Source organism: Struthio camelus, chromosome 2 (genome assembly GCF_040807025.1).
Source record: "Struthio camelus isolate bStrCam1 chromosome 2, bStrCam1.hap1, whole genome shotgun sequence".
In the NCBI taxonomy this organism is placed as follows: Eukaryota; Metazoa; Chordata; class Aves; order Struthioniformes; family Struthionidae; genus Struthio; species Struthio camelus.
Window position 1 is genome coordinate 145,148,084 of NC_090943.1, and position 21,717 is coordinate 145,169,800.

The following is a 21,717-nucleotide window of genomic DNA, read 5'->3' on the forward strand; positions in this document are numbered from 1 at the left end:
CTAGAGGAAGTTGTTACCCATATGATAATATTTTTAATTTTACTTCTTAAACAGTGATTTTTTTCAAAAAAAAAAAATCAATACAGTTAGGTTACATATCACATGAACAAATAAGCTTTTAAGACTATTTACTTTTATTACAATTACAAAAATTCTAAGCATTTTAATGCAGGGTTTATCTTTTGCTTCTGTGTTTGCATAGACTCTAGCAGCGCTCACGCTTTGTGTTCCTCTGTGCTCTCTTATAAAGATTCAGTAGTTCATGACCTCAGCATATTTAAATTCAACCACAATTGTTGTAATCTACAGGATTCACTATCTAATGCTGTTTTAATAGCAGATTAAATTACAACAAAATTATTCATACCTCCTCTCTTATCTAAAATATCAATGTAGCCTGTATTTCAGGTAAATTACAAATAAACTTAGAGCCAAAATCATCACATAATTTGAACAATCAGATCTTATCTCCATACAGAAACTCAAATACTAGGGGCAAAACAGCTCCCATTATTTCACACAATGAAAAGAGCCTTCGGTCATTATGTCACCTGTGAAAATATAAAAGCTTATGGATGCAGCAATTACAGCTAGGACCCTTGCTACACATCTGTCATTATTTACGTCCCAGATCACAAGGTTTTTTTTTAATATATAGAAAAGGCAACAACACAATTTCTGGAACCCATCTGCTTAGCTAGCTTCATCTAAGTAAAGTATTTCCGCCCTCCTTTCCTTCCATATCCTATGGTCGGAACAGACCTGTCCTGTTAGATCAGAAAGTTTTAGATTCCACCCTCACTTTATTAGATCATATAAAATCAAGGTTTTAAAAGTGTCTGTTTGAGACAAAAACCGCATACACTGTTTGATACAGACATAAAAGCTCATTCTACCTGAAGAAACACAAGCAATTGTTTTCTGACTCAAGTTATTCAACAGAAACATTTTATGAATGTTTTCCTAGCTTTATTCCCAGAAAAGTTCTGAATGCACATTTTGACCCCATCTGCTCATAGACCTTAAATTGAGCCTTCAAAATCAGCAGTCATTTCATAAATGTAGACTGCTGCTTTTCTCCATGACTGCAACACGACCAGTCACTGCAGACTGCAGGAGGCTAACAGTGAAAATCGTGTGGGTACAACCAGGAGTCCACTGCTGCCCAAAACTTGGAAAGCTGCTGTAAGCAGTCACTGCCAGCCCTCGGCCATGCTAGCAGAGCGCAGAGACCGTGCGCTAAACCCGATGACGTCCTTGATCTCCATTTAAAATAACCCTGTTAAAATGGGGAGAAGGAGGAATTTTTTCAATCGGCTGAACTTCCCTGGACCAGTGGCACTAGACGGTCCTCCTGTCCTTCGTGGTGGGACAAGGATGGGGAGTGGTAATGCCGGCAGGGATGGAGCTGCAGGTCTGGTGCCTGCACGGCCACTTGGCCCTACCACCCGAGCAGGCTCTTCCTACCCCTGCCTCGATTCAACGGGCAACCTGCTAAGAGCCATGCCACCAGGATCAAGCCAGCCTCTGTAAAAATAGGTGCAAAATACTTATGCCATACTGAAAGGGCAGGGATACACATTTTAGCTGTGAATCTAGTGAGTTACAAACTTCAGTATAAATTATTATACAGGTTTTCATTCATTACAGCAAGTTAAAATTAAGTATGAACTAAAGGGCACAGAATACGCAGGTGAATGGGCAAGAGTTCACTAACAGTCCTTTACTTCCAGGTTTCGCTTTATTGTATCACAATTATCAAATTTCCAAAGAAAAGCTTTATTAAACTGAAACTAAGGCTAGAATACATATTAGTAATGTAAATATAAAAACCATTATGCAGCTGTTCTAATCATCCCTAAAATAAGATGCTAACAACAGCCAAACATACTAAGCAAAGGAAATGCACAATAGAGCTCTGGCATAAACTGCATTCCTCATCACAATAATACCATTCAATAACCTTATAAATACTGAATAAAGTTGTTTATATCCAAGAAAGAAGTTATTTAATGGCACTTCTCCTCTTTTATCACAAGCTACCATCTTTCTTGTGGGCAGCTTTACTGAACTCCCAGCAGCGCCGATGCGAGGCAGGAGCTGTTTTAAAAATAGGTCATCTTTATTAAGGATGTACTTAGTCTTACTTGTATTACGAATAGCAGCCCTTTTGAAAGGCAAATTTTTCATGGATTACTATAATAAAACACTCTTAAACCCCTATCAAAGAAAAAAACTTTGATTATGAAAAATGACCAAAAAATGCTAACAATTCTAAACTACTGTTTCTCATTTACCTAAGAGTAAAATTAAGAGAATATATTATCCAGTTGTTCAAATCAGTAACAATAAAAAAACCAAGTGTCTTTATTTATTTAATGACTAACTGAACTAATTAAGTTACTGTTAAACTTTCTGAAAATCCCTTCTTTATTAAAAAAGTAAATGCTATAATTTGGAAATGATATGCTATACTCTTTACGCACACAACGGTTAAAAGCTTTAAAAAAAGAAACTGATTATTAACTATTAAACCATGACTGAACTCCCATAGTGAAACTGCAGTTTTGGTGAGTATTTCTTCTTTTTATTTCAGATATGATTAGGAAAAAAAAAGGAAATCTAAACAACTGCACTGTTTGAACCCATATTCCTTTAAATTAATGAATCTTCTTGTACATAACTGGTCCCGCTGAGTTAAGAAATAGTTATTTGTGTGTGAGATGCTAATTTTGCAGATAAATGTCAGGATGATCATGGTCTAACGATACAATTATAATCACTCTTGTTTGTGTAAAACAACTATGAGCATTCATACTAATAGTTAAATGTCTGACTAAATGTTTATTTTACCTTTCTCCAAATAAAAATCTCTTTTATACAAGAGAATATCTGTGTTATCAAGACTTTTCAAATCTATGACTTGGATCAAATTTTAGACAAGAACACACAGTAAACTATGTGGATGATGTTTTCACAAATACAACCCAATATCACTAAAATCCCCAGTCTTCCAACCATGCCTAAATAAATTCAAAGTATATAAATGTATATCAATGTTCAGCTACCGTCCATTTATTTCATTCATCTCTGGCCACCTGCGTGTTCAGCTATCCAGCATATGTGCGAATTTGATGCTTTCCCAGTTCCGAGTACGTGGAGCTCTACCCTGAAAATACCTTTTCCTGGCTGATTGCCTTCAGAGCACCCTCCACAGCATTTTGTCAGATAAACCAGAATCAGGAAAAAAAAAAAACTCTCTGGATTTTCTGCTACATATTTTTAAACACGGAAGATATGATTTTTTTTAAAGAAATATACAGATACTGGGTAAAAATATAATTTTGTTTCAATCCTATTGCTTAACTTTACAACCTGCTAACCTTTGAATCCCCCAGGGATTTCTGCATGAGACTATTTTTGGTAAAGTTTAACAGAATAATGAAAATTACTGCTTCTCTTGAAATGTCTTCTGACGTGATATATGTTAATACAGCAACAGTATGAGCACTTGAGAAATATTTCCCATTCAGTTACATTTGGTTCTTCAAACTTGCCGTTGATATGTAAACCTGACTATCTGCAAAGCGGCCACAGGCATAATTTTACAACTAATGCAAAAAGCCAAGAAATTATTCAGAATCAGACCAAGGAGCTTCATTCTACTCATAAATTAAAATGAAATTCTTATTTTTAAAGAGCTTATATTGTTTGTTGTTATATTTCATATCTGTAATGACACAAGTAGTTTGAGAAAAATTAAGATTTTCCTGAAGCACTTTACCTTAGTACCAAACATGTAAGTGTTCAATATAAATATAATCCTCAGCCTTCTAGACATGGCTGTGATGCTATTTTTCTAGCTGTTAGATAATACATGGTTCAGCTGTCACTTACTGTGCAGCAGTTGGTTACACAGAATGAAATGAATCATAATCGCAATGACTAACCAAATTAATGAAAGCATGCTGAATCAAAACCCATGTTCCTGAATTGTCTTAGGGCCTGATTCAGCAAAAATATTTGATTTCAATGCCACAGAATATCTTCTGCAGATACCTGCTTTTCCAGGCTTTTCAAGCAAGAAAGCACCCAATTTAGACTGCATGTCAATAGGTTTTTTTAAATAGCAGTTCAAGAGTATTTTTTATCAGTAGTTTCTTTATCAGTGGTATGTTTTTAATCAAAAGTTACCTATCAACTTGTAAATATGCAGTAGCTAAATAAGTATTATTAAACCAATGGCTAACTAGTAGAAAAGAAGAAATTCAAAGCATGGAACATATTCAAAGCACACATTGAAATCTCTCCAACTTATGTCAATATAGGGAAGAAGAGAGATGGAGTGTGAGTTATGGAGGGAAACGGTCATCTTAAATTGAGTTTGCAGGCCATTCTGCATTTCTTTGGGTCTGAATATTGTACTGTTTTAAGTCTACAACTGGTAGACAAATCAAGATGAAAAATTATCTCCTGCATTCCTAACTTCTCATCTAGCAATTGGATTGTCTTCAACCATTGAATTCTAGCTTCTGTTTTGAAATGTCCACTAAACATTTTCACTGGTGAAGGGCACGTGAAGATTTTCTTTGTAATGTACACAGCTGGGCTTTGGATGCAAATCCAAACAGAAACCACTTAAGAGAAATGAAAAAAGTTTTCTTGGTAGATATGGTTAATCCCACATACTGGAAAGATCTGATATTCCAGGATCATCTTTTAAACCTGGTTCATTGCAGGCTTTCTAAATTTAGTCTAAAAGATATACCAACTCCTGAGAGTAACCTTGGAAACATACTCAGGTTCCTAGCAGTGCATCTCAAATATTAAAAATATGGATAAATGAACATGCCCTAATTAATAACTGGCAGAAAGATTAGCAAAAGATGCAGACTGAGAAAGAGGTGTCTGAAGAAATCTAGGGAACAATAAAAGTCAGGGCCAGTAGGGAAAGTGATCATGGCATTTTTAAAAGAACATGTAATGAAGAGTTCTTCTCAAAGCCAGAACTCTGAGGGTGAGATTCAACTTGGCTAGCTCAAGAGGTCTACAAGCTCAGGATGTCTACTCTGACATACTCACTTTACGTTCTCTTTAAGCCCACGGCCAGAAACGGGAACTGCAGTTCAACTGACCTATGTGAAATACCTAATCTAAGACAAGAAGGACCACATCCTAAAGACACCTCTCTATCTCCATTGGCTATAAAGGGAATGCAGGCTATTTCAGATGTAGTTGTCTCACACTGTAGTTATTTACATCTGGTCAGAAGAATCCCAGAGATTCTCTAGGTTCAATCCTTAACCCAAGCTCCAGAGGTTATAAAAGAGGAGTAAAAAAGACACCAAAACTGAGGGAAGTGTTTTCCTTAAGCAAGTAGTTCTATGAGTACTGAAGCTATTAAAGTCCGATTTTATGAGGATTCACAGCTCATGATTGATTTATTTTGATGTCTATAGTCGGTCCTCTCCTATGTGGACTCCTTGGCATCTAATATGGTGTGAGACGGCTTTTCCTTAGCCAGGAATGCGGAGAATACCTTTCCACTATCCATCTACTTATTTTTATTAAACCCTTAGAAAGTAAGTATCTTTGGAACCTCAACTTCTTTATCAAATTTATTTCAAGTCAGCCAACAGGTTCAACAGACTGAATAAACACAGCAAAGGAAGACACTGTTTCCCATACAATAGTGTATGAGTTATAACTCTTTCCAAGGAAGTACAAGGTCTGTGTTCTAGGCCTGTCTCAGCCTCAGGAGATTTGAATGCAGAGCTCTCTCTTCTCTAAACAACAAGCTATGGGCAAAACAAAACGGACATCATTCTCCATCCTACCAGTGAACAACAGTGCAGTCAGGAATGTGAATGTATGGACAAGCAAGAGAAGGTCTAACTAAATAGCTCCGCGATTAGGATATTCTCTAGAGGCAAATTCCTGGTTCTTGCTACAAGGGCTGTTTATGCATTTTATTTAAGAGCTCTAATGCAAAATTCATAAGAGGCTTCTGATACAGATAGAATAGAACTCAATAAGGATGAAGACAAAACACTGTGCTTAGCAGGGGTAATCAACTGCAAAATACAAAATGAGGAATGATTCATTCAACAGCATTTCTGCAGTAAAGCATGTTGAAGTAGATCACAAGCTGAACATGAATCAATAATGCTATACCACGACAAAAAAACCAAACATACATGACACTGGCTGTACAAGGAAAGTGTTCTATGTAAGACACCTGCTGTTATCCTTACACCCTCTCCATTCGCCTGTGGTTGGAATACTGTGTCCAGCTTTGGGCACCGAATTTCAAAAAAGATGAATTAGAAAGAGTTAGAAAGAATAATAGAGGACAGCAACAAGACTGGCCAAAAGTCTAGGAAATATAATCTGCTGAGTCTACAGAAAGGAGACAACGAGAATCTACAAGAGGAGATATGATCAGACTTGTGAAATATATAAAAGGTTGCTGCAAAAAGAAAAGTAATAGATTGCGCTGCATTTCCATTGGGGACAGAGTAAGCAGCAAGCGGCAGGAAGGAGATTTAGGTTTAACATGAGGAAAAAAAGTCTAATGTTAAGGGTAATTACTCTGAGTAACTGAAATTACCTAGGGAGATCATGGAATTTCCATCCCTGGTTAGGTCAGTAGTTGGATTAGTTGTTTCCATACCTTTCAGGAGTAAACTGTCATTTGAAAAAACTGGACAAGCTTCATATTTAACTGGATCCTGGAGCTTTACCCCAAGATCTGTTTGGCCCCACGGCTGCCCTCTCTTCTCCCTCTCCCATGTAGCCAGCACAGCTCTTGCAGGGCTGAATAGCTTGAACTCTGTATCTTACCTGTTATATGCTCTTATCTCAGCCATGAAGCCTATTTATTTCACTAGTTAGGCAGGACCTCACAGCTGGGAACTGCTAGCTTAGATAAGTAACCGTCAGGAATGGCTGTGTTACAGCTGGTCATGTCTTGAGGCAAAGGATGAACTGGAAAACCTCTTGAGGTCCCATCCAGCCCTTTTTTCTATTATTCTATGTGTTATCTGAGCTCTGAACAGCTATAAAAGCACTACTTTTCACTCATCCTTTCCGTAAAGGGAAAAATAGGTATATGTAGCAGGAGCTAGAGCCTATGGAAACAGATCTCTTCTTAACACACTGGAGAGCTCATTTTTGAAAAGTTACATGAACTGTTTTGCAACCCTGCTTTCCAAAAAAGAACGACTGCTTCCAACGCACAATTATATTCAGCGGTCAAAACATATGATGTCCCTCCAATGTTTAAGATAATACACGTTCTAAAGAAAGCCTGCCCTTATAAACACACAGAATCAACACTGACGTTATATCAAATACTCAGTACTGCTCTATGACCTGTGAGATGTTCTATATACAAATGTAATACAGTATTTGCTATAAGAAACCATTACATTACAACCTAACCTTTAAAAATTTTAGTCAATTAAGAGAAAGAATAAGTTATCAGGCAGTATTCAGACAACTATGAGACTTAAGAAGAAAATTTCGTCTCCACAAAGACAGTAAAAAGACACTAAAATAATTTCTTCATGTTAATTACAGTTCAAAGATTTTCTTTGTGAATTTTTAAATAGAAGTATGTGGACTTTTCTGAAACACAAGTTCAGCTCTTGCTAACTCCTGATAGAACAAAATGGTTATCTTGGTTTGAGTTAATAAGTAAGTGTTAAAAGTCTAAATCAAAGATATCCTTTAGGCTCTCCCATCAAAACTTCAAAACTCTAGAAGATAAGTAAACTTAAATATTAAAAACTCCTCCCTCATCAAAATGCCTGAATATGATTTCAGTTTATTGAAATGCAACTAAGATCACCCTACAAACACATTTAGCCAGCGAAATGTGATGACAGCTGATACTTGAATTCAAGACTATGAAAGAATTGTCTTCCACCTTCAGTGAAAACATCAGAGAACAGTATAAATTACTGTGAACTCTTACTCCCCTAAAATGATATGTATTAATTCCTTAAATGCACTCTTATTCCCTTATTTGGTCTTGTATTATTGCATTAACTCTTATAATCTCAGTCTTCTCTGATCATCCCTTTGCAACTTCACAACAATACCTTGGAGGAGCGACATGAGCAAGCCGCCACAGAATATCAAGCAGCAGCAGCTTTTCAGCACAGCACTGATTCTGCAATTTTACTGCATCATCCAAACTTTAATAATCATGAGATGAAGTTGCTGAAGTTTACTGAGTTTACAAAAGTACAACCAGATTAAATTTCAACTGTTCTAGTACTAAACAAGCTCAACAGACAGTTACAATTTGAGAAAATAACAATTCCTTCTGTTACATCATATTGTCCTGTAAAGGACACATAATCTAAGCTCAGTAAACAGGCAAAACAATGGGATTTGATTTGAACTTCACATTTATAAAATACATTAATTTGCCTGAAATACATCTGTTGTTTGAATGACATGTTTAAGCAACCAGTATTTAATTAGATTTGTCCTATCTATGAGACTAAATTAAGAAAACTCACCTTTGCCCAATTATAAAGAGATTAGGTCATCTATGATAACATGTAGCTATTAACCATGATTAAGTCAGCCCCCACGATCTAATTTTAACTCAACAAATTTTACCCACCTTGAAGTTAAAATTTCATTGTTAAGGTGTAATGTCTGTTGCAGTCTCACAGTTATTGGTTGAATGTAAGTGATGCTCCCGAAGAGCTGGAAGAGTTGTTAAGTAAAGTAATCATTTTTTGTGATCTTTTTATTTCCCCAGGTTCCTCTTCCTTTCAAAAAAGCCATCAGAGAAGACGTTGGGGGAAAAGGAAAGAAAAGATAACACCAAAAAATCGTTCCTGGAAAAGATGAGCCTGGCAAAGGTGGCCCAGTGTTTCTACAGGCTTCCATAGCCTTCGGACTGACTCTAAATATGATGGTAAAACTTGAAGTAAGCCAGTAAAGCAGAGGGATGAGAGATGGCATTCAGCTGAAAAAAAAAAAAAATCCCAAGACTGTTATGTCTACCTTACAGATAAAAACGGAACATTTACGTAAATGACTAATTTCATGAGAGTAGTTCCACTGGATTAAATTTCAAAGTGTAAACCATTATATTACTTTTCCCTCCTCATTATGGAACTTTGAATATATTGCAAGTGCTTTAAGAATTCATTGGCAGGGTAAAAACACATTTTATATCATGTCACAAGTCTCCGTTCTGTAATAACCTATCTGTGCTGTGTATTTTCGCACTTACAGTATATACTGTAATTAAGCTCTTCTTTCAGTGGAAAAATCAATTGTTTGACATTCTCAGTTATTTAAAAGTTATCCAGCTCATAGCTGCATGCATACAAAATCCCAGAACGGAGCATTCAGTCATCTAACCTGACTTCCAGAGACCACTGAATTTCACGTAGTTACTGCTTTCTAGGATACAGGCCCAGAGCCTGAAAGTGTGGTCTTGAAAATGCAAATGAAATGAAAGTGTGGTCTTGAAAGGCTCTTGCCGTGAAAATGCAAAATTAAGCATTTTCTTCTTTTTCATTTGAGGAAGAGTGAAAACAGATTTATTTCACAAGACTTTTTCAGAAAGCACATACTGGTTGGTGTTAAATATCTACTTTGGGGGTCCTTTATTAACTATATCCTTTATTTTCTATTAGCTATTCTATCTTCTATAACTTTTCTGGGTTTTGGTCACATCTGACGTCAGGCCTTTCTACCTCCAACTCATCCTGCTTGCCCTGGAACATCATCAGCACTAGTCCACTCTTTTGAAATTCTACTCAACATTAACATGAGATATCCCAGTAGAGTTACTGCCAGTCTGTAAAGTCTCGAAATACATTGTGCTTAGTCACCAGCAGGAACTGCTACTACTACTACCACCACTACTGCTATTTGTAGACAGTGTCTAATGCGTGCTATATGCTTTTTAGAACAATTGCAAACACTGGGTCTTCTTGAAGAGCAAATGGCACAAGCTGTAACTCCCTGACAAATATTATCTACAGCGTAAAATGTTCAACCATGTGGTAAGAGAGAAGAGTTAATGACAATGTTGAGAGAGGCCAACAAGTCAGTACAATTGTTAAAACAAAAGAAAAGGGAGGAAGACCAAGAATATGGGAGGGAGCAGGGAACAAGGGAGCAGAAAGAGAAGGCAAAAGGGAAGGAAAAGGAGGCAGAAGGGGATTTGTGTTCTTCCTCATTTATATCTTGTTATAACTGCCACTATCACCTATTTTTAAACTGCATAAAGTTACTGTTTTTAAAATCATCTTGACCATATACTTTTATTTTATAGTACATAGAAACAAAAGGAAAATAATGAGTAGTGTAACAATAGCCTACTCTGATCGGCATTCTAGATTCAGACAAAATTCAATGTGAAGTTACGGAAGCATCACTTACAACTAACATTGATTGGAGTCCTAAGCAGCCCAAATGTATTGTGCCTTACTTAAAAACTTTGGAATTTCCCATATATACCTCTCTATTCCAGGAAAACAAAAAGAATAATCACCACCTGCACCTCTATCTTCCCTCCAACCCCCAAATCCAAATCCTAAACCTACAATACTTTTAAGGAAGTGTAAATCATAGCTGGTTATTTATAAAGCAGTGCAAGTGTTTATAAAGCAGTATGATCGCTCTGTGAGACGGATATTTACACTGCTGTGATTCACAGCCGTCAATCTATTGCTTCCTCTCCCCCAGTCCCAGCATGCTGTCCCACACCTTACTCGCCCACAGCGCCTTACACAGCTCACAGAGTCTAGCTTCTTTGTGGTCTGCTTGACAAGGGATTTTGTGTCAGTAAGTGCAGTTACCCAGCTGCAACCACGGACACAGAGAGCTGAGCACGCGCAAGCCCAGAGGCAGTCATACCTACCTACCTAGCTAGCCCAGCCTGTTTCTCGTTAGCCCTGCCTAGAGACAACACTAGCTGACTTCAGTTACCCAAAAAAAACCCACAAAGCCTGATGTCTTTAATAAGGACCTCATGGTAAAGCTAGGTGATACTTTGCAAATATGTTAAAAGCTGAATGTTTTCATACATCAATTTCTCATGGGAAAACTTGCCTCATATTGAGCCAAACAGTCCATACGCCTGAAAAATTGAAGCAGATATCTTTTCAGAGCTGTGAGTCCAAGGAGAGCGTTTTATCTTTAGAATAGCATGGTCATGCAAAGGAGGCGAAAACTTATGATACTGCACCACAGAGGCTAAAACACAAGTCTTTCACAAATAATGTTGTCACCCTAGCGCCTTCTATGAATCTTTCCTCCTGTGTGCCTCCTCTCAAGCCAGTCCTTTGACACAGAAATCAAGTAGAAATGAAAAACAAAAAAGCACAGGACTGAGTCCATGAATCAATTAATGAAGGGAAAATGCATTGTCTAAAATCTGTTAGAAAGCTTACGTACACAAAACTAGAAACTGTAAGGGGCAGGATGTGCCTCTTACGGGCACAGCCTTAAAGGAAAAGTCATCACCAAAAGTTCTATGCTATATCCAAAAAAGCGAAACATCCACAGACAGAAGTTGAAAATATGCAAATATTCCTATAACCACAGAGAAGAATTTAAGCCCGGTGTAGAGACATAAATTTATTTTCTTTGAGTGTCATACATTATGCATATGAAATACTATGCAAAATTTATGTTCAATAACCTTGTCAAAAAGACACCTTCTTGGTACATGACATTCAAAATGCACTCCAAAGGTCCCCAAAATTCCAGAAGAGACACTCGCAGCAGCAGCCCTTGTTGCCCGTCCTCCCTTTTAAAGGGAAGCTCCACACTAGGAACACTGTGCACAGCTGTAACGAGATGGATCTCACAGACCAAACCAGGCCACAGGAGAGAGCAAATCTGGAAAGCTTCTATTCTACATGCCATCAGGTTCCAGCAAATCCTGGCAAGAATTCATGCTGACCTGATCACCATTAGTTGCTACAGATTACAACTCAATACAATCTGCATTTTCTTTCCCCTAAAAGAGTAAAACAAGCATAAGGAGAAGAAGTTATATGTCTATTTTAAATCCACACATATTTACCCCAGGGAGAGAAAAGAAAAGAATAAATAGCCCCCATTACAGATGTGAGTCACACCACTTAATGCACTTTTGGAAGATGCTCAAATACCACAGTGATGGGCACAGCATAAGACTTTGAAAAGCACAAAATAGAAATAGAATGGAGAAAGGAAGTAGAGCCCCCGGGACTAGCCATTCATACCGACACTTGGTCACCATAAATTATCCAAAATTTAGAGGAAATCCATGCTTGCCCCTTTCTACAACATTTGAGCAGTTCTTGTGATAATATCTCTAAGCGTCAACTCTATTCCCAGCATCTTTTTTTATTCTCCCATAGTTTTCCGTGGAGTGAAATCACACAGTTTTATTGCTTAGTTAGACAAAAGTACCTTCCACTTGAAAGGGAGCTTGCCTTCGAAGAGAATTACGCTTGAACAAAGACGGTAGGATTTAGCTCTTCCTTTATCTATATGCAACAACAATAGTTCGTTCATATAAATATATTTGGGGTTTTTTGAATATATTGCAACTCCTTCTTTTTTCCTTCTCTGGACAGAAAGAAAATAACTGCCAAGAGAATTAAACCCAGTAATTAAACCCAGAATTAAACCCAGTAATAGCTACTCAGAAGTGCAGAACAAGGTGTGGCTTGACTTTGGTGGAGGATTGTGATTAATAAATCCATAGCTTTTTTCAGACTAAACATGTATCTGAAGGTTTCAAGGAGCCACTTCACTTTAAGAAAAATAAAACTGGTGAGTTGCTAATCTGACACTGTATCAGTTCTCAGTATCCTATAAACTATTATGGGCCATCTATCCAAATTCCATTGACAATAGCATTTTTACAAAACAGCTGTTTTAGGCTGTCCTTTGTGCATAAACTTTATGTTCTACCGTTTCCGTTACTGCTTACACGGGACTCAAGAGGAAACTTCAGTGAGAAATAATGGGAAACTAAACGCCACATAAAGTTTATACTTTATTTTCAGATTGTGATGAAGACCTATCTTTTGTCCATTGTCTGCTTTCAAGACACAGATGTTTACAAATGAAAACAGTTCCGTTTCATTTCTTAGAGTTGATTTTACCTTGTCATTATTTGAGAATGGTTTATTTTTCATTTGTAAGCTGAACAGTTAAAACTGATCCTAGCTTTGTCTCTTCCTTCAGTAAAATAATGTAAACAATCCTGCCTTTAACAGGCATAATCAGCAACAGCACAGGAAGCTGTCAGCGTTCTAGTTACCTTTAGAAGCTAAGCGGTTAATTCTTTACGTCCATTTTTTTCAGGCACACAGAAAGCAACTTCCATTAAAAAAACTACATACATATTTCTACAGAGTATCATATTGAAATCATAGATTATATTAGATCATAAATATTATATAGTCTTAAAAAAAAAAGCTGCCAGGGACCTTTTTAAAAATTGTAATGCTACTATTATAGATTAAAACTGCAAGTGGAATAACCTTCCATTTCATTCTTTGCTAATGATTTTTACGAGTGCAGAGATTTCAAGACAAAAAATATATATTTTCTGTTTTGATATGCCATAACATTTAGAAATGCAGAAGAGCTTAAACACTTTTTAAAATGAAAGTGCCACAGTAGCAAACAAACTGCATAATATTAGACTGAAAGTTATTTAGTTTTGATTCTTTGGAGTAATACAATGAGACAGGGTACTTGCTTTCCAGTGCTTACATCACACTGTCATTCTTCAGAATGTTCAGCAAATAAAATATCTTCTTAAACAGCCATTTAACTGATTTTAGGAGCAGACCGCCTCCCAGTTTAGTAGCTGTCACATAAATGATAGCGGAAGTTTCAGTTTCCGCTGTGCCACTATCCATAAAGCGATGCACCTTAGAAACACACTTCCAGAGCCAGCAACGAAAGCCCAGAAGGCCGCGTTCAGGTACTGAGTTTGAAGGGGCAGCTCAAGTCAACGTGCCCAGGACACAATACTAATTCTCCCGCTTTAACTTGCTTTGTTCTGGTATTAAAAAAAAAAAAAAACCCTCAGTGCTTCAGCTTCACGGCACTCACAGAAGTAACGTGTACGGTAAGGGCAGCTTTGCCCATCTGGAAGCCCTGGGAAAGCAGCGCGATGACTCCGCCGCCGCGGGGAAGCGGTTTTCCTGAGCGCGCTCGGCGCTCGCTAACTAGGGCTTATGGGGGGACACCACGGCGGCAGAGCTGTGTCCCCCCCGCCCCCGAAACCGCCGGTGTCGCCCCACAGCCGGGGCACCGGCCACCTCTGCGGCCGCCCCGCTGCTTCCCGGCGCGCCCGGGAAGCGGCCGCGAGGACGAGCCCCGGCCCCGGCCCCGGCCCCGGCGGCGAGGGCTGCGCGCCCGGACAGCTCCCGGTGCTGAAGCGCCGCCGCCGCCGCCGCGGGCCGAGCCGGGCGGCCCCGCTGCCGCTTCCCCCGCGCCGGGGCTCGCGCTTGGAAAGAGCAGCGAGGCGGGGGCGGGCGGGCGGCAGACACGTTGTCGGAGGAAGATGGCGGCTGTGGCAAACCCACCCAGAGAGACGGCCGGTGCCTAGGCCCCGACGGCCCCCCCTGCGCCCCGGGGGGGGGGGGGGAAGCGGGGCCGCCGCCGCCCGCCCGGAGCCCGCCGCGCCCCCGCCGCGGGGCCCGAGCCCGCCGATCCGCCCCCCTCCGGCGGCGCCAACCGCCGCCTCGACCCACCCTTCCTTCCCCTAACGGCACACGCCGGGTGAGAACGGCACCTGTGCGGCCATATTGGGCGCCGTGCCCCGCCGGTGCCCGGCGCGGAGCCCCAGCCCGCCGCCGCCGCCCCGCGCAGAGCCGCGGAGGCCCCAGCCCGGCGGCCCCCCTGCCGCCGCCGCCGCCCCACAGCCGCCGGGGCACGGCCACGGCCGGCAGCGAGGCAGCCCCCGCCCGCCCGCGGCCCCTCGCCTGCCCCCGCCGCGCCCCTGCCCCGGCCCCGGCCCCGGCGCCCGCAGGGACCTCGGCGGCACCGGGCGAGGGAGGGATGTGGCTGCCCTTACTTGAGCACGGATTGCTCCTTCTCCTCTTCCTTCTTCTGGCGGTCCATGACGGCCAGGATGATCTTCCGCTCTTCCTCCGTGAGGTGGCTGAGATCGGGCATCTCGGGCTGAGGAGCCGGCGGCGGCGGAGGCTGAGGAGGAGCAGGGCCGCCGCGGGGCCCGACAGGAGCCGACATGTTGGGCTGGAGCTCGGCACCGCTACGGGAAACACTGTCCTAACTCCGGCGGCGGCGGCGGCACCAGCAGGAGCGGCCGCCACCGGCGCTGAGAGAAATACATACAAATCAATACCCCGTAATCAATCAGCGCCTAATGACTGCCCCGCTGAAGAGGCAGCGCCCGGGGAGGGGCGGGTGCCCGGGCCCCGAGCTCGCACACGCCCGCCCGGGCCCCTGCGGCGACGGGGACGGCGACGAGCAGGGGGAGCGGCAGGGCAAGGAGGGACGAGGGCAGAGGAAGGGCCGGAGGCAGCGTGGGGCGAGCCGGGGGGGGGGGCGGGGAGGAGGGCCGGATGGGCACCAGGAGCCCTGCGGCTGGGGTCACAGCGAGACGATGCTGACCCCAAGCGCCGGCGGGAAGGCGGCGGGGACGGAGGCAGGCAGCCAGCGGCGGCGCGGCAGGAAGGCGCGGCAGGCGGCCGGCCGCGGGGGGCGAGGCGGCGGCGCGCGTGGGAGAGCGCAGCCCGGGCACCCGCGGGCGCGGAGCGGCGGGCAGCCCCTGCGGGCGAGCGCCGGTCCCGGCCGCCAGCCGCCGCTCATAACTCCCCGCCGCCGTCCACCGAGGGGGCCGCGGGGCGCCGCTCGCCGCCTCCCGCCGCCGCTGCTCCTCCGCCGGGCCCGGCCGCCGCCGCCTGTCGCCGCCTCGCTCGGCTGCTCCCCTCTGGGCTGCGGGACACCGGCCGCCTAACCCATGGCATCGCGCAGAGCCGGAGTCACGGGAGGGGGCTCCGCATCCGCCACCGCCACCCCCGCGGGACCAGCGCGACGCCTCTTCCTGCCGCGGGGGGGCCGAGGGGGCCCGGCGCCCGCCGCCTAGCGACGCTGCGCGGCCGCGGCGGCTCCGGGCGGCGGGGGAGGGGACGGGGGCGGTGCGGGGGGGCGCACTGCTATTTATTTATTTACAAAGGCACGAAAATGGATGCGATAAAAACCGCGCGAGGGAGGACGAGGAGGAGGCAGAGCGGGGGGAGAGGAGCCCGCTCGGAGAGCGGCCGGCCGGCCGGCGGGGGAGGAGCAGGGCGCAGAGACGACGCGGGCGGGAAGCGGCCGCGGGGCCGCCTGAGGGGAGGAGGCGGCGGCGGCGGCGGCGGCGCGCGCCCGGCGGGAGCCGCCGCCACAGGTGGAGCCGGGCCCGGCGCCGCCGCTTCCCGCCGGGCGCCGCCTCGGCCTCGCCGCGCCGGGCGCGGGGCTCCCGCCCCCGCAGGCCTGAAGCGAAGGCCCTGAAGGACAGCGACGAGCAGCCGACAGCCCCGGGCGGCCTGCTGCCCCCAGAGTAACTTCCCCTTGTTCTTAAGCAAACAGGCAGGGTGGGAAACCCACAGAGGTTGTAATTTTTTTTTTTTTCCTTAACTGGCCTTCAAAGGGGATCTTGCTGTTCGGTTTTGTGGGTGCAGCCTAACAGAGCTGCTCTTCCGTATATAACCTCTGTACTCGCCCTGGCTGGAGCATCGTGCAGCCGGCGCAAGGCGTAAGCGTAAAACGCGTCCTCGCGTACGTTTTGCCAGGTTTCTCCTACGCAGAAAAGCAGAAATGTCCTGATGAAGGCGGGCCAGGGCAGGGGTCCTCGCCCCGCGCTAGAAACAAGGCTGACTTGGGATAAACCGCTCACAAGGCTCTTGCTACCTGCTAGCCCACCTCAGCGGTCGTTTTGGTGGCGAGAACTAATTTCTGGAGAAGGAGTCATACAATGCCAAAAATGCCATCCAGCCCAAATTAATGGAAAGTAAGCGTTAAAAAAATGAATTCAATCCAGATCAGTTGGTTTTCAGTCTAGTTACTGGTAGCGTAGTTAGAGAACGACTCGGTGCTCTCACACATTTTGAGAGAGAACGCGTATTACGCGTCAGCCTTGGATATCATGTGAATGCCTGTACTTACAGGAAAGCGGTTTGGTAAGGTTTAGTTTGGATAGTTTGAAATCTCCACCATACATCATACGTTTCTAAGGCCAGCGCTATTTCTAATGGACTAGGGCATCAGCTTATAATCAGATGGGAAGGCCTGGGAGGGGGGGGGAAAAGAGAGTTTCATCTTCCTTAAACTCTCCTGGTCATCATTAACTGTGTTTCCACAGAGAATAAATTCCAGATGCCGGTTCACTAACTAAAGAATGTTCCTCAGGAGATGCTGTGCTAAAGATTTCACTCATTTGGGAAGACAAGTCCTGGAGAAACAGATCACCAGAAGAACATGATAGGTGAGCTGCGATAAGGCAAGTTATCCATACCTACCTATATCACCTATATTCACTGATACTTAATTCTGTCCAAAAAGTGTCATTGGCACCCTCAACTGAAAGGAGACTGTTCCGTTTCTTGATGTAACTTCTCATTATTCTTTTATGTATAATATACCCTTTGCATACATATATTATATTTGAGCAGATAGCCTTATCAAGTAAACTATGTGATTTTCACCAAGTCCTCAAAGCATTCTGGTCTTCCAGTCAACATCACCTTCACCTTTCAGGCTGGATGCCAGCCTGCTGGCTTTCATCCAGTTCCTTGTTTCTTCCAGGCACTAGATAAATCTGGCATCTGAGTCAAAAAGAAAAGGAAACGTAGAACTGTGTGTCATCAAATTACCAAAGACAGTACAGTCCATTTCAATTTATAGATGTTGAATGGAAGAATTAACAGGACTGATCCTTTTGGGGAATGACATTTTATTCTGGGGAAGTGAGGAAAAAGAGAGATCACTCAATCGCTTCTAAGAGTAAGTAAAAAGAAATAAGCAGACCATTTTAACGCAATCTCTCCACCCTGCCAGGTTACACAGCTGTTTCAGAAATGCTTCATGCCATGTCTCAACCATAAACACCCAACAGTGTTTCGATCATAGCTGCGGTTGCGAGACATCACTACATTGCAGACTCAAGGGTCATCGTGCATTACTTCGTTCATCTGAATTTCTTTCCAGTGGAAATTTACCTCTGAATTTTCTGGATTTATAGTGTTGCTCTGAAATCATTTCAACAAGCTTGTGATTTTTCATCCTCAAACTAAAATGCCTGCTCTCAACATGACTGTAGAATTTCAAGAGCTTTCTTTTAATATTTGCCCTCTTCCCACTAAATTCTGTGCCACTAAAAGTCTAACTATAAACAAATAAATCCAGGGCTGGGAACTGTAATCCCCATATATTATCTAGTTATTTGCTTTGAAAGGATAAGAGGATTCAGAGCAGAAGTCATCCTGTGACTCACTGAAGAAATGGTTCTGTTTGACCTTTTTATGCTTCTACCTTCCCTTTCTTCTCATCAGTTCCACCTATCATTCTTCTCATTTCCCTGCAATTAAATAGAAACATTATTTGTTCATGTTCGTGTCAGGTTGCACAGAATTGTCTCATGCTGTTACTGCTATTTACATTACCCAGATGACATATTGATGAAAATACACTAGAGCAAACTTCTCTACCTACTCCAGAGTAATTGTGTCAACAATAATCTACAGTCAACCAACAACAAACGTTATTATGTAGTGTGCTCATTTATGGAACTTATTTTTAAGGAACACTAGTTTGTAATTCCCTCAGTAGTGAAACATCTGCAAATTCTGGCCTTCACTTTCATAGGTTGTGCCTCTGAGTGCTGTTCGTTTCAACTGTCGTTCTGGATTCACTATATTCTGAAAAATCAGATTCACATCCCCGTTTTACATTCTTCTTTTGGAATTGATCTCCCATTGTATAGCCTGCGACTGAAATTCACACCAGTTATATATCAGAGGTACCCAATACTTTCTTTTAGTGGCTTCTATAAAGTTATCTAAATGCATTAATACCAGCAGGTTTATTAATTCAAGTTTTCTGATACTCTTTTTTTCCTACTTTTTTCCATCTCTGTTACACAAGAGGGATTCCCAAGGAAACAATATTATTTCACCCTGATTTTATGTGTTGTTACAGCATGTATGTCTCTCACCATCCTTATTCGCATTTCTTTCCTCACAGCAACTACAAGAGTAAACAAATTGGTAGATTTGTCATTAAATTATGCTAAGTCTAATTCTTTCCTGAAAAGGTGGGGCTAACAGCTGCTTTATAATCTTTGGTACAAGGGAGAATTTCTCTGTAACTAGTTATTTCCTTTATTTTTGTCCTAAGTTGAAAAATTCATTTGGAAAATACCTTTATAAGGCTGATATGAAAAGAACATTGAAGTATTCTGCTATGGATTCTGCTATTCTATTCTATAAAGGAATAGAGAAAATTGGACACATATTCTTGATTGAATGCCTCCAGCGTTCAGACTCTCAGTGGATCAAATCAGATGTATGCCCAGCAAGAAATGCACCTTATAAGACTCTTCCTGGATGCATTTTGCAAGGAACTCCTCAAATTCCTCTCAAGGAAGCATAAATCTTTGTTTTGCAACAATCTGTGATTCCTGGTTCCTATTTTAAGTACTACAAAACCATCATTGACTGGTTTACTGATGCAGTCTTGGATCTTTCCCAGCCTTCCCCCGTCTAAATTGAGGAAGCTAGTAATATTGTATAACATCACCTACATTTTCCATCTGGTTTCTTTCAGGGGGGATTTTGCTTACTGTGTAGAATTTTTTTCTGCTCCTCAGTTTGATACTTCCCCATAAGGGATTTGAAGAATGCTAGATATTTTTGGATAAAAGTTAGTTTTCTGTATTTGTTACCTCTCACCTCTCATAAAAGAGGGTTATCCATAGTCTGTACAGTACTTCCCTACCTGTATGTCAAATACACTTGGTGAAATACCCCTTCCCAATTTCTCTGATGTAAATGATCTGTCTACAGTAGAGGAAAAAATGTTAATCTTTTAGCTAGTGCCCCCTAACTAGGGTTAGACAGGCGGCCATTTGTTTTCTGAGTGGAATACTTAATAAACATAATATCTAGGGTTTGGGAGTTTTTGTCCAGAACAGTTATACACACACATACACATTCATAAAATCATAATATGATCAATTCTAATAACTTTATCATGTCTCACCGCTGTAACTTCATTTAAATGGTTAGTCTGAAATATTCTCACTGAACTAAATGTGATATCTAATAAGCTAAATTAAAGGAATAGGTAAAAAAAAAGTCTTTACAGGATCTTAAACATACTCGTATTTCTGGCCAGATTTGTCTTTTCAATTTTGAATGTTGTTCAGTTAGTTGAAACTAAAAGGATTTTCTGAAAGAAGCTAAAAATTTCTGCCTAAGTACAGTTCTTCAGTTATACATTTCTCAGCGGTCTGTTAGATGTTTGACCCGTATAATCAATATTTCTGAATAACCAGGCAGTGTGTGAATTCCTCTACTCTAGAAGACCCTGATAACAATAAATCAAGGATTTTGTTTTCAAGAGTGTAGCAGTTCTACAGCTAATTTGGAAGAAACATACCAAAATCATACAAAAGTCTATATTTTTATTGGTCGCTTATTGGCCCCTTCACTGGTATTAAAAATTGTCCCCAAGTTAGGCACTTCGGTTTCCTTTTAACAGTTCTGGGTTGCCAGATACTATGCAGTTTTCCAAATCAGGAATACTGAGTATATAAAAATTATTTAATACATAGAGCAAGCGCTCATGTTATCACAGATGGTGCTTAGAGTTTTATCACATCTTCCTACAATTTATGGTTACTGCATTGTCTTGTCTGTTTTCTGCCTTGTAATCCCACTTCTCTGACCCCTGCTAATTTTCTGAAACTCAAGCTGCCTCAGAAGACTCACCAGTATTCTTCAGCCCCACGTGACTTTTTTTTTTTATTCAGTCATAAGATTGTCCTTCAGAGTTTGGGTACAGAGTATCCTGTACCAAATCTCAGGAATACATTCATTCTTATTGTGGTGACAGCTTGAAAGTCCCAAATCTCCTGACTTTATACAAGAAACGTGAGTTTATCCTTTTTTTTAATGGAGTCTACCTTGTGATTCTGTCTGTGTAAATTCATTGTTCATTATTAAAAGTAATAATAATAGTCTCAATTATTATGAATAATAATGAACAACAATTCCTTATTATTTTGACAGTAATGCCTAGAAGGCCTAGTCCAGTATCAAGACCCCAATGTCCTAGGTATTTATAGAAAAATAGCACAGACAACAGCCCGTTGCCACAGGAAGCCCAGAGTCAGAAAGCCATAGACAAAATGCAGCTGGTGGGTAACAGGTAAATGCAGTGTGTTGAAGCCTTGACAGCAATAAGATAAAGTTAGCAACACTACATAAATGGAAGATAACTGGTTTTTCCCCAGACATCATCATAAGACCATCTTAATCTAAACAATTTTCTGTCCTCTAGGCATCTTGCCGATTCAGTGTTCAGTCCCATTTCTAATCCATTAAGTTGGCTTGCCTCTCAGGATTAAAGTTTTGTTAAGGGTAGATATCTGTGTTACAGGTAACATACATCACAGGCTGGTTATACGTATCACAAAGCCATGCTGCATGTAACTCG

The 21,717-nt window shown here is 42.0% G+C and overlaps 1 protein-coding gene and 1 long non-coding RNA gene across 22 annotated transcripts in view; one reads left to right on the forward strand and one right to left on the reverse strand.

The window, feature by feature from the left end:
• Positions 1 to 15,552, reverse strand: part of RIMS2 (regulating synaptic membrane exocytosis 2) — a 482,918-nt gene extending 467,366 nt beyond the window's left edge. For 19 of the 21 annotated variants that reach the window (XM_068932860.1, XM_068932863.1, XM_068932862.1 and 16 more), the window contains exon 1: positions 15,071 to 15,552. In XM_068932860.1, coding sequence (XP_068788961.1) covers positions 15,071 to 15,246 — 176 coding nt within the window. In that variant the 5' untranslated portion in view covers positions 15,247 to 15,552. Of the gene's footprint in view, positions 1 to 8,638; positions 8,990 to 15,070 lie in introns of all 21 variants that reach the window. The other 2 variants (XM_068932856.1, XM_068932861.1) reach the window with 2 other exon arrangements.
• A 910-nt stretch (positions 15,553 to 16,462) lies between these two features.
• Positions 16,463 to 20,167, forward strand: LOC104148952 (uncharacterized). The gene is made up of 3 exons (XR_011139256.1): positions 16,463 to 16,561; positions 17,363 to 17,500; positions 18,058 to 20,167. It is a non-coding gene; the product is annotated as an uncharacterized lncRNA (long non-coding RNA).
• The last annotated feature ends 1,550 nt before the right edge of the window (positions 20,168 to 21,717 follow it).